Genomic DNA, 13,816 nt, shown 5'->3' on the forward strand with positions numbered 1-13,816 from the left:
TATTTATGTATTATATTAAGTTAAAATAAAAGTGCTCATTGTTCATTCAATATTGTTGTAATTGTCATTATTACAAATATATACATAAAAATCGGCTGATTAATCGCTATCGTCTTTTTTTGGTCCTCCAATAATCGGTATCTGTTTTGAAAAATAATAATCGGTCGACCTCTACTCTGGTGGCATGTCTTGTAGGGTTTGCATGGGTGTCTGAGCTGTGTGCTAGTCGTTTAAACAGACAGCTTGGTGCTTTCAACATGACAATACCTCTCACAAATACCAGTAGTCATGAAGTCAATCTCTCCTCTACTTTGAGCCAGGAGAGATTAACATGCATATTATTGTTTCCTCTCTATGTACATCCAAGGGCCAGCTGCCCTGTTCTGAGCTAATTGCAATTTTCCTAAATCCCTCTTTGTGGCACCTGACCACATGACTGAACAGTAGTCCAGGTATGACAAAACAAGAGCCTGTAGGTCATGCCTTGTTGATAGTGCTGTTAAGGCAGAGCAGTGCTTTATTATGGACAGACTTCTCCCCATCTTAGCTACTGTTGTATCAATATGTTTTGACCATAAGAGTTTACAATCCAAGCAGTTTAGTCACCTCAACTCGCTCAATGTGTGTGTGTGTGTGTGTGTGTGTGTGTGTGTGTGTGTGTGGTGTTTGTAAGCCATGACTGTGTTCTTGCTTTAACAATTTAACATTTGCTAAACAGCATACCCGTTTGGCTACTGCAGCCTCTGCGACCTCAACCTGTGATATCAAAGTCATTTTTGATAAGGCACGAAAATGAAATTAACGATTTGGTATCATTTTGATTATGAAAGATTGAATAAGTGCGGTTCAAACTGTTTGCTTGGAATGATTTGTTGCTATCGTCTCGGTCTGTGCATGAGAGTGCATCCCACTCAGTCTCCCCACCAGAAAAGACGCGAAAAATAAGCGAAGTGTTGAATTCAGCAGGAAAATAAAGAGCGTATGGCTTGACCGCGTTTCAATCACTGTAAAACAACGATGACCGCATGAGTCATTATCAGAGAAACGAAACTTACCGAAGAGGAAACAAAAGATAAATAATTTACGAATGCCACGTTCAACACAACTGGGGACCCTGAAAACTCCGACTTCCGACATCAGTGTGTTGAAAACAACTCGGAACTCGGAAGAAATACTAGCTCCGACTGGGAAAAAAACGATTTGGATGGTTATCCAACTCGGAATTCCAACTGGGGAACTTGTGCCTCTTTCTAGAGGTCAGACTTTCCGACCTGAAGATCACTGACGTCATTGGTTTCTTCTCGTATTTTTCCGAGTTCCCAGTTGTTTTGAACGTGGCAGAAGAGAACCACCGGACCTCTATGTGCTGCGCTCTCTAGATTCACCTAACAGTCGAACTGACAGATCAGATCCACACTGGAGCATGGCTTGTCAACAACGCTTCATCAATCGGAGCATGGCTTGTCAACAACCCTTCTTCAATCCGGTAAGAATTCTACTTTGACAGTATTTACATGTATTTTTTTAGGCGACATTATGTGAGTTTCGGGAGTCATTTTGGTGCTTATTTTTGGTGTAATGTTGCACAATATTTGTATATTCTGGACCCACAGATTGCACATTTTTATTCTAGCCCAGCACACACTAGCACATCCGATGCAATAAAATGAGGTGTAATGGGACTGTTAGTGATGAGTTTAGTGGACTAGAACAGGACTGAAAAATATTGAATAGGTCTGTCTATATTTCCTGTCATTTTCATATCCACCTTTGACTAGGGTGACCATATTTTAGTTTTCAAAAAAGAGGACATGTCCGGGAAAAAGAGGACGTATGGTCACCCTAGTGTTGTGGAATGCAAAAACTCCCTCCGCAGCAGTAACAGCATCTTCCGTTTTACCTGCTCTCACAAAATAGTCAGTTAAATTTACCTGACGAACTCTACTTTAGCTGCAATTTTGTGTTTTGCGGAGCTTATGTGGGTTTCTAGGTCGCTAGCGCCTTTATTTGACACTGACACGTACGTGCCAGCTTTGCAGGTCATGCATTCTGCTTCACACGGATCCCGACCAAGACGAAAACACGGGAATGTGCTCTGTAAATCGTCTGTGAATTTACATTTGCGTTTGGGCATTTTTACGCTGTTCTGGAGCCATGTGCCACTGTTGACAAGTGTTACGAACCGGCTCAGAGTTCGCAACAAAAGGGAGACAACGTGGAGACAAGGAGTATCAAAATATATATTTATTAAATAAAGTAACTAAGTAATTAACAATGGTGTGTGTAATCAGTAGTGTAAGGACGTGTTTTGCATACCTGAATGTAATAATGCTGAGTGTTGAAAGGTGCCAAAGCAAACAACCAAAAACAACAAGGTGTCTGCATGGAGAGAGTCCTCCTCATGAATGTGAAAGAGGTCTCTTTATCCTGGGACACACCCGGACCCAGGTGTTTCCCATGTAGCTGACGACCCTCCCAGCTCCGCCCACCGGCATCCCAACAAGGAAACAAGAACAAAAAGAGAATACGGGAGACAGAGTGGGAGGGTCGTCACACAAGCAAGCAGTTGCTATGTCTCTTGGCTGTTGCCATGGTGAGGGTAATGATTGAGATGCAGTTTGACCAATGTTTGCGTAGGCCTACATGACCCACCAATGGTGGCGTGTGAGAAGGCGGGACCTAAAGAGAAAGGTCAAAGCAATGCAAAACCCCAAAAACGCACACAATGAATGGCGACTGTAGAAAGCAAAAGCCGAATCTCGGACATTTTGGGCGATTTAGAAATCCAAGCCGGACGCATTTTTTTAGGTCCAAAAAGAGGACATATTGTCACCCTACCTTTGACACCTAAAAACGTATGTGATTAATATAATTAATGAAAGAAGGTAAGAAAGGAAACTATAACCGTTTAGATTGTTATTGGTTACACAATGCTTGATGTGGCCATTGTTAACGTTTAAAGTTTAACTAAGTCTATTGCAAAGTCCCTTGCCTTATCAGGCATACTACCTAGTTACAAACTGGTGAACGACATTAGCTACCCAGCCTGGTCAAGTGTTGTTTTTTGCTTCATGCCCTAGAGATTGCCATTCACTGGCTGTATCCAGGGAGCTCTGCATGAGGGGAAGACCATCACTGTGACAGGGAGAGTCCTGCCAGGAGCCCAGAGGTAGACCTACCTAGTAGTACATGTATTTTTCACTGTAGGACATCCATGTCTCCTTCAGCTCAGTCTTGTCACTCACTATCAGCACAGAAGGGATCTTGTTAAACCTAATCACTTTAAAATACAGTGGGGGAAAAAAGTATTTGATCCCCTGCTGATTTTGTATGTTTGCCCACATACAAAGAAATGATCAGTCTATAATTTTAATGGTAGGTTTATTTGAACAGTGAGAGACAGAATAACAACAAAATAATCCAGAAAAACACATGTCAAAAATGTTATAAAATTATCCTCACCGTTCTCATGATCATTGCAACCCCACGAGGTGAGATCTTGCATGGAGCCCCAGGCCGAGGGATATTGATAGTTATTTTGTGTTTCTTCCATTTGCGAATAATCGCAACAAATGTTGTCATCTTCTCACCAAGCTGCTTGGCGATGGTCTTGTAGCCCATTCCAGCCTTGTGTAGGTCTACAATCTTGTCCCTGACATCCTTGGAGAGCTCTTTGGTCTTGGCCATGGTGGAGAGTTTGGAATCTGATTGATTGATTGCTTCTGTGGACAGGTGTCTTTTTTACAGGTAACAAGCTGCGGTTAGGAGCACTCCCTTTAAGAGTGTGCTCCTAATCTCAGCTCGTTACCTGTATAAAAGACACCTGGGAGCCAGAAATCTTTCTGATTGAGAGGGGGTCAAATACTTATTTCCCTCATTAAAATGCAAATCAATTTATAACATTTTTGACATGCGTTTTTTCTGGATATTTTTGTTGTTATTCTGTCTCTCACTGTTCAAATAAACCTACCATTAAAATTATAGACTGATCCTTTCTTTATCAGTGGGCAAACGTACAAAATCAGCAGGGGATCAAATACTTTTCCCCCCCACTGTATGCACCCCTTTCTTCTCTCTGTAGGTTTCATGTGAATTTGCAATGTGGCTCAAGAGGAAATCCCGACGTAGCCCTCCACTTCAACCCCCGATATGATGGCTCCAAAGACGTTGTGATCTGCAACACCATGCAGCACTCTAAGTGGGGCTCAGAGGAGCGTGAATACCCTGCATCCATGACCCGGGGGGCCAACTTTACCCTCATGTTCCTGGTCAACCGAGATTCATATTCGGTCAGGAGACTTTTATCACTGATGCTTAGGCTGCAATTATTATTTTTTTACTGTGGACTTATTGAATTGAATTGTATCTCTGTTCTAGAGCAAAATAGATTCGAATTCTTATTCATTAATTTTCCTCCATGTGCCATAGATTTCTTTGTCTCCTAAATCCTGTCTTATCCCAGGTGATTGTGAATGGTGCCCACTTCATGGAGTACCTGCACCGGCTGTCATTCTCCAGCGTGGACACCATCTCCGTGGATGGGGGAGTGGAGATCCAATCCATTGCCTTCTCCAACCCTGCAGTGACAGTGAGTATCTGACAGGTCCTCCGTTTGGGAGAATACTGTACATCTTTGCGTTCCAAAGGATCAGCCTTGAACAAGGACAGATTTGCTGATCTTGGTCAGTTGTTTGGAACGCTGCCCAGTCGGCAAAACAAGTTGCAACTTGCAATGTTCATGGTCGGAGTGTATAATGATTGTAAGGATGTTTTGGACATCTTTTTAGCATCCCAAAAAGTATTTCCCTCAGTTCCTACTTTAATCAATTAAGTAAATAGTATTCAGACTTACATGTGCTGACCAAGAGTCTGTCCATATCCTACACAGAGAAATGAAATGTATTTTCTTTTCTCCAGTCACCTCCTCCCCAACCAGGATATGCTGTCCATCCACACATTGTGAGTATTCTCCAGACAGACTGATCAACAGGATTCTTAGTTATACAAGTGTTACGAGTTTTAGTATTTGGATTTACATAAGGCCTGCAGTTGTATGGAAACACTTGTAATTAGTAATAAGCACATTACTACTAAGCACATTACTACATATGTGTCCTCACAAAATAGTAGCATAGGCCATAACCCAAGAGAGACATTTTATTTACAGGGTCAACAGAACCAAACTAAATCTCGTCACAGTAAATCAGGTCCCAAAACTCGTCAATGGTGTAATGCCACACAGGTAAATTATAGCATGCTGGGTTGGAGGCTAATTTGGTGTATTTAGCTTTTTTCCTTGTGGTGGGTGTTTTCATAAGATGACTGCATTTCATTCATTCCATTCAGTCAATTTTATCTTTGAGGGTTGATCATGGTTTCCTTGTTTAATTTGATTCTTGTTTGACAACTGTTTGTTTGTTTTGTAGGCTTTCTCGGCTGCGTTTTGCGCCCCAGGATTTGCTCAGGTACGTTGCATTCAAATGAGTCAACTTTTTAAGAGTTCAAAATGTGTAAAGTGGAGGCCAACATCAGGAATTTGATTGGAGTTGTATCATTGATATATATAATAATGAATAAAACTGAAATGAAATTGAAGCTCTGACAAGATTAAAGTATTTTAGAGACTGTACTGAAAGGTGCTATTCTTCAGATGGTAATGTGCAAGGTTTATTTTATAGACACCCCCTCCATACACCCCCCCAGCCATCCTTGTAAGTACCCCTTCTTTGACCTACAGACTAAGTGCAGACTGAACAATTACATTCATTTATGTACTATCGAAACCGATTGTTAGGGTGATATGGTGTTGGATCCTGTGTTCTCAGGTTGTGCCATATAAAAATATAATAGTAGGTGGACTTTATCCAGGCAGAAACATCATCATCCAGGGTGTGGTCAACCACAACGCTGATAAGTAAGTAACACTTACTCATTTTAAACACATCTTGCATTATTAACTTGCTTGTCACCTGCTATGGATCGGAGTTGGTACTATGAATCGTGTACCTGTACATTACAGACAATACAGATAGATGGTAAGGTAAAAGGTCCTTTTTAGATTAGTCTGTCACCCTCCAAATAATTTGCATAAATTTTCTTTCACGATTGTGTAACACTCACCGCCAGCAAAGTGCTCCCTCTCTAGAAACAGTACATTAGAGAGCTACAGTGGGGGGAAAAAGTATTTGATCCCCTGCTGATTTTGTACGTTTGCCCACTGATAAAGAAAGGATCAGTCTATAATTTTAATGGTAGGTTTATTTGAACAGTGAGAGACAGAATAACAACAAAATAATATCCAGAAAAATGCATGTCAAATGTTATAAATTGATTTGCATTTTAAAGAGGGAAATAAGTATTTGACCCCCTCTCAATCAGAAAGATTTCTGGCTCCCAGGTGTCTTTTATACAGGTAACGAGCTTAGATTAGGAGCACACTCTTAAAGGGAGTGCTCCTAACCGCAGCTTGTTACCTGTAAAAAGACACCTGTCCACAGAAGCAATCAATCAATCAGATTCCAAACTCTCCACCATGGCCAAGACCAAAGAGCTCTCCAAGGACGTCAGGGACAAGATTGTAGACCTACACAAGGTTGGAATGGGGTACAAGACCATCGCCAAGCAGCTTGGTGAGAAGGTGACAACATTTGGTGCGATTATTCGCAAATGGAAGAAACACAGAAGAACTGTCCCTCGGCCTGGGGCTCCATGCAATATCTCACCTCGTGGGGTTGCAATGATCATGAGAACGGTGAGGAATCAGCGCAGAACTACACGGGAGGATCTTGTCAATGATCTCAAGGCAGCTGGGACCATAGTCACCAAGAAAACAATTGGTAACACACTACGCCGTGAAGGACTGAAATCCTGCAGCGCCCGCAAGGTCCCCCTGCTCAAGAATACATATACATGCCTGTCTGAAGTTTTCCAATGAACATCTGAATGATTCAGTGGACAACTGGGTGAAAGTGTTGTGGTCAGATGAGACCAAAAATGAGCTCTTTGGCATCAACTCAACTCGCCGTGTTTGGAGGAGGAGGAATGCTGCCTATGACCCCAAGAACACCATCTCCACCGTCAAACATGGAGGTGGAAACATTATGCTTTGGGGGTGTTTTTCTGCTAAGGGGACAGGACAACTTCACCGCATCAAAGGGACGATGGACGGGGCCATGTACCGTCAAATCGTGGGTGAGAACCTCCTTCCCTCAGCCAGGGCATTGAAAATGGGTCGTGGATGGGTATTCCATCATGACAATGACCCAAAACACACGGCCAAGACAACAAAGGAGTGGCTCAAGAAGAAGCACATTAAGGTCCTGGAGTGGCCTAGCCAGTCTCCAGACCTTAATCCCATAGAATATCTGTGGAGGGAGCTGAAGGTTCGAGTTGCCAAATGTCAGCCTCGAAACCTTAATGACTTGGAGAAGATCTGCAAAGAGGAGTGGGACAAAATCTTTCCTGAGATGTGTGCAAACCTGGTGGCCAACTACAAGAAACGTCTGATCTCTGTGATTGCCAACAAGGGTTTTGCCACCAAGTACTAAGTCATGTTTTGCAGAGGGGTCAAATACTTATTTCCCTCATTAAAATGCAAATAATTGTATAACATTTTTGACACGCGTTTTTCTGGATTATTTTGTTGTTATTCTGTCTCTCACTGTTCAAATAAACCTACCATTAAAATTATAGACTGATCATTTCTTTGTAAGTGGGCAAACGTACAAAATCAGCAGGGGATCAAATACTTTTTTCCCCCACTGTATACAGTACTATGTCATTCCTTCAGCATATCAATGGCCGACATAGGTAAGGGTGTAACGGTTGTTGCAAGGAGAGGACCAAGGTGCAGCGTGGTACGTGTTCATCATGTTTATTAGTTCTGAACACTGAATCAAAAACAAAGCGGAACAAAGCGCAACAGCGCTGTCAGGTGAAAAACACAAGACAGAAAACAACTACCCACAAAAACCCTGTGGGAAAAGGCTACCTAAGTATGGCTCCCAATCAGAGACAATGATAGACAGCTGTCCCTGATTGAGAGCCATACCCGGCCAAAACAAAGAAATACACAAATCATAGAAAACGGAACATAGAAGGCCCACCCTAGTCACACCCTGGCCTAACCAAAATAGAGAACAAAACCCTCTCTATGGCCAGGGCGTGACAAAGGGTGATACTCTTTTTAGGCTTACCTTTGCACACCCTTTCCTGTATCTACCACAGAGCATTCATTTATTTGGTAATCTAACATGACATTCCTGGCCAAGCCTTATAACCATGATCATGGTCTTTATGGTTCCAGGTTCTGTGTTAACCTGCGTTTCAACTCGGGGGTGGCGCTTCACTTCAACCCCAGGTTTAATGAGAACATTGTCGTGCGTAATAGTCTCCTGAAGGAACAGTGGGGTCCAGAGGAGAGGACAGGGGGCATGCCCTTCTACAGAGGCCAGCCTTTTACGGTATAAACTCCATTATACCTGATTGTACACTGTATTATGGAAGCTAGCTATATTTTAACGTTGTTTTTAAAAAAAAATTGTGAATTTTGTAAGAATTTGAGCTGAAATTAGTTCTGAATGTGTTTTAGCTGCAGTGGTACCGTGTGCTTTTCCTTGGATGAACTCAGCACTCATGTCAGGCTCTCTGTTTCAGGTGACCATTATGTGTGACACCAAGTGCTACAGGGTGATGGTGAATGGAGTCCAGATGTTCAGCTACAACCACCGCCACTTCCTGCTCCAGGAGATAGATATCCTGGAGGTGGAAGGGGACGTGAGCCTGTCCTCTGTGCTGGTCTAAGTAATGACTCTGTCTTCTGTTATGGTTTGAGTTACATACACTAAGGTCAAAGGGGGTAGGATCTGATCAGGACATTATAAAGACCGATGGGTGAGAAATCATGTCTTCTGTGTGTGGACATTTTCTGTGTTGAAAAACTGGCGTTTTGCTATGTTGCTATCATGTTGGGCAAGATGTTTTAATTAATATTTGATCTTATTTCATAAACATTTTAATTTAGAATAGAATATGTAAAATATTTTCTTCTATTTATCAAATTCAACATACTTACTGTATGTCTGTTCTCTCTGTACTGACAATGTTTCCACAGCAAATAAACTTCAATATTGGAACTAAGATGTTGTCATAATTCTACATCACCGCTGGGGGGCAGAGAGGATCAGATAAAATTACTAACTTTGTCCTGTTTTAGATTTTAGTGGGAGGGTTCAGATTTTTTATTAAAAGCTCAATTCTGAGGATTTTGACAAAGTAAATACTGATGACATTAACGGTGCTGTGAATCATTATAATTACATGAAGTGTATTCAAATGACTGGGAGTTCCAGGTGGTTAGAAATAGGCTAGTAGGCCGGTCGACAGATTGCTCTGGCTGGGATGTCTGGTCTAATTCATCCTCATCTACAGATTCCCCTCACTTGCTGCTACAAGCAAGCTGACAAATCTGAAGCCACCAGCAGAGGTCAATTGGTGATATACACTACCGGTCAAAAGTTTTAGAACACCTACTCATTCAAGGGTTTTTCTTTATTTTGACAATTTTCTACATTGTAGAATAATAGTGAAGACATAAACTCTGAAATAACACATATGGAATCATGTAGTAACCAAAAAATCTAAATATATTTGGTATCTCAGATTGTTCAAATAGCCACCCTTTGCCTGATGACAGCTTTGCACACTCTTGGCATTCTCTCAGCCAGCTTCAGCTGAAATCCTTTTCCAACAGTCTTGAAGGAGTTCCCACATATGCTGAGCACTTGTTGGCTGCTTTTTCTTCACTCTGCGGTCCGACTCAGTCCAAACCATCTCAACTTGGTTGAGGTTGGGGGATTGTGGAAGCCAGGTCATCTGATGCAGCACTCCATCACTCTTCTTCTTGGTAAAATAGCCCTTACACAGCCTGGAGTTGTGTTGGGTCATTGTCCTGTTGAAAAACAAATGATAGTCCCACTAAAACCAAACCAAATGGAATGGCGTATCGCTGCAGAATGCTGTGGTAGCCATGCTGGTTAAGTGTGCCTTGAATTCTAAATAAATCACAGACAGTGTCACCAGCAAAGCACCCCCACACCCTAACACCTCCTCCATGCTTTACGGTGGGAAATACACATGCGGAGATCATCTGTTCACCCACATCGCATCTTACAAAGACACGGCGGTTGGAACCAAAAGTCTCCAATTTGGACTCCAGAACAGACTCCAGACCAAAGGACAAATTTCCACCGGTCTAATGTCCATTGCTCGTGTCTCTTCTTATTATTGGTGTCCTTTAATAGTGGGTTCTTTGCAGCAATTCGACCATGAAGGCCTGAGTCACACAGTCTCCTCTGAAGAGTTGATGTTGAAATGTGTCTGTTATTTGAACTCTATGAAGCATATATTTGGGCTGCAATTTCTGAAGCTGGTACCTCTAATGAACTTATCCTCTGCAGCAGAGGTAACTCTGGGTCTCCCATTCCTGTGGCGGTCCTCATAAGAGCCAGTTTCATCATAGCGCTTGATGGTTTTTGTGACTGCACTTGAAGAAACTTTCAAAGTTCTTGAAATGTTCCGTATTGACTGACCTTCATGTCTTAAAGTAATGATGGACTGTCATTTCTCTTTGCTTATTTGGTATTTTACCAAATAGGGCTATCTTCTGTCTTCTGCCTTATCCCTACCTTATCACAACACAACTGATTGCCTCCACAAACTTTTAAGAAGGCACACCTGTTAATTGAAATGCATTCCAGGTGACTACCTCATGAAGCTAGTTGAGAGAATGCCAAGAGTGTGCAAAGCTGTAATCAAGGCAAAGGGTGGCTATTTGACCAATCTCAAATATGACATATATTTTGATTTGTTTAACACTTTTTTGGTTACTACATGATTCCATATGTGTTATTTCATAGTTTTGATGTTTTCACTATTATTCTACAACGTTGAAAATAGTAAAAATAAAGACAAATCCTGGAATGAGTAGGTGTTCTAAAACCTTTGGCTGGTAGTGTATATTTTTTTTCTCTCACAAAGTACCTTTTAGCCATCCTTTTCATCTGTAGGCCTCCTGGCAGCCCTCCATCCTTACTGCCACCAGTCATTTTTCACTGCGCTATTTAAGAGGTAGCTTGGTGGTTGCGTAGGGGTGCTTTCAATCTATGGTGTTCATTCGTGCATGTATAAATACTTATTTTCCACCATAACTTGCAAATAAATTCATTAAAAATCCTACAATGTGATTTTCTGGATTTTTTTTCTCATTTTGTCTGTCATAGTTGAAGTGTACCTATGATGAAAATTACAGGCCTCTCTCATCTTTTTAAGTGGGATAACTTGCACAATTGGTGGCTGACTAAATACGTTTTTTGCCCCACTGTACATTCTTTCCTGGGGGTGCTAGGCCTATTCTTTACAGGGCTTCAGCACTGTCTTGCCCCTCCCTGGAGCTGCCCATGACTGCCTGGTTGTACCAAAATGATTTAGACCAGTGCTGCACAAGTTGGCCTTTCTTTCACTAAAACAGATGCCTATGCAACATTCTTTAGATTAGTGAAATTAGTTCATTTTGCAGCATGTGATTTGATATGCTTTCTGAGGAAACCAAAATGGCATCTTATTCACAAAGAGCCCCTTCACACAGGGTCAAAGCATGGTAACATTACATGTCAACAAATTTGGATGACAAAGTATGTCAAATCAAAGTTTATTGGTCGCCTACACTGTTTAGTAGATGTTAGGGCGGATGCAGTGAAATGCTTATGTTACTGGCTCCTAACAATGCAGTAAAATGTCAATCAAGTACACAAATAATACAAATAAATAAAGACATTTAGAACGACTCTAATTAACAACCCAAATAGCACTGTAACAGAATTTAATTTACACGATATTAAGAATGGTATGTACAGCAGTAGATACAGTGAGCTCCAAAAGTATTGGGACAGTGACTATTTTGTTGTTTTGGCTCCGTACTCCAACACTTTGGATTTTAAATGATACAATGACTATGAGGTCAAAGTGCAGACTGTCAACTTTAATTTGAGGGTATTTTCCTCTATAGCAGGTGAACCGTTTAGAAATTACAGCACTTTTTGTACATTGTCCCCCATTTTTAGGGGACTAAACGTATTGGGACAAATTCACTTATATGTGTATTAAAGTAGTCAATAATTCAGTGTTTTGTCCCATATTCCTAGCACGCAATGATTACATCAAGCTTGTGACTCTACAAACTTGTTTGGTTGCATTTGCTGTTTGTTTTGCTTGTGTTTCAGATTATTTTGTGCCCAATAGAAATGAATGATAAATAATGTATTGTCATTTTGGAGTCACTTTTATTGTAAATAAGAATATAATGTGTTTCTAAACACTTTACATTCATGTGGATGCTACCATGATTACGGCTAGTCCTGAATGAATCGTGAATAATGTTGAGTGAGAAAGTTACAGACGCACAAATATCATACCCCCAAGACATGCTAACCTCTCACCATTACAATAACAGTGGAGGTTAGCATTTTTGGAGCGGTAGGATATTTGTGCGTCTGTAACGTTCTCACTCATCACTATAGAACGGCAGCAGAAAAAGCTTCTATTTCCATGTGGCTTATGAGTGCATTTCACACTTCTTTTGGATTATAATTGGATTTTAAGGCTCGTATGAATGTCCTGCTTAATATAATGTTTGTCTCATCATCGCAAATCAATTGCATTATACTTATAAAAAAAATGGCTCTTTGGCTAGCTTTTGCAATAGCCAATATCAATGAGCGTTGGCATTCTAGCTAACAACTGCTGCATTTAAAGTAGTTTATTTGCAAAGATCACAACCAAATATAATCTTACGCTTCGATCACACCGACAGAATCATTGCGCAAAATAGTATGCAGCTGGATAGCATATCATCAGCATATAATCTGGATATGTATACAACAAAAGTTCCACATTCACCTTCTGCCACCATTTCTGTCAAGATGCCTCCGCATACAGTTTGACGCATTCAGTATGCACCACACCGAACGCACTGTAACTGCCTGTGCAACGCAATGCTGAGGCAAACGCAGCCATTTCATTGGAAATTAATGTAATTCTGGGGTACCAAAATGCAGTGAATCTGTTGGAAATGATCGGAGCGTTAAAGCAAGAATTAAAACATAATTGTAAGCATATGAGAACCCCAAAAACGTATTTTGTTTAGAAGTAATAAAAACGTAAATCTAGGCTATGTTGAATGGGCGCAGATTGCGATGGCTTTCTTACTGCCGCCAAGAGTCACGTATATCTCTGCCTGATGTCAGGGTGTCGTGTACTGGAAAAAGGTCTATTAGGTTGCACCTCTGTCACTCGGTCGCGTCATGCGGTTATTATGAACGTTCTCAACCTGCCCTCTTTTGGCGGCACCATAGTGATGCCCTAAAGTGGTGATAAATCCAGTCATTCTGGATTGAGGATACTGTTTAGTCTAAATTAAACTATAGTGCCTGGAAATACGCTGACGTTGCTCAATTAGTCAAATATACAAGGGCTGCATAGCGAACATAACAAATACAACTGTTTATATGGATTCTCATGACAATTTAAATTGGCATATGCTGCAGTGTATGGGAATTGACGCTGTTGACTGCGTCTCCTCTTGTGGTTTTGAGCGCTTCGAACACACCGACAGCTCATTGCATTTTGGTACACCAGTATTACATTCATTTCCAATTAAACGCTGCGTTTTCCTTGCAGCATTGCGTTGCAGAAGCAGTTGCAGTGCGTTCGGTGTGGTGCATACGTTGACGTATGCGTCAAACTGTATGCGTAGACGGCT

General features: G+C 41.3%; 1 protein-coding gene across 3 annotated transcripts; it reads left to right on the forward strand.

Moving 5' to 3' along the window:
• Positions 1 to 1,327: 1,327 nt before the first annotated feature.
• LOC106603287 (galectin-9) lies at positions 1,328 to 9,138 on the forward strand. Of its 3 annotated transcripts, none has more exons than XM_014196745.3 (11): positions 1,328 to 1,486; positions 3,081 to 3,169; positions 4,082 to 4,289; positions 4,463 to 4,588; positions 4,918 to 4,959; positions 5,168 to 5,242; positions 5,427 to 5,465; positions 5,679 to 5,711; positions 5,826 to 5,914; positions 8,306 to 8,462; positions 8,656 to 9,138. In XM_014196745.3, exons 1-11 carry the CDS (start codon positions 1,424 to 1,426, stop codon positions 8,800 to 8,802), a joined length of 1,068 nt encoding a protein of 355 aa, XP_014052220.2. In that variant the 5' UTR covers positions 1,328 to 1,423; the 3' UTR covers positions 8,803 to 9,138. The 3 variants fall into 3 exon arrangements, with proteins under 3 accessions (XP_014052220.2, XP_014052221.2, XP_014052223.2); XM_014196748.3 differs by lacking the exon at positions 1,328 to 1,486 and adding an exon at positions 2,721 to 2,885; XM_014196746.3 differs by lacking the exon at positions 5,168 to 5,242.
• Positions 9,139 to 13,816: the final 4,678 nt, after the last annotated feature.

This window comes from Salmo salar, chromosome 04 (genome assembly GCF_965601325.2).
Source record: "Salmo salar chromosome 04, fSalSal1, whole genome shotgun sequence".
In the NCBI taxonomy this organism is placed as follows: Eukaryota; Metazoa; Chordata; class Actinopteri; order Salmoniformes; family Salmonidae; genus Salmo; species Salmo salar.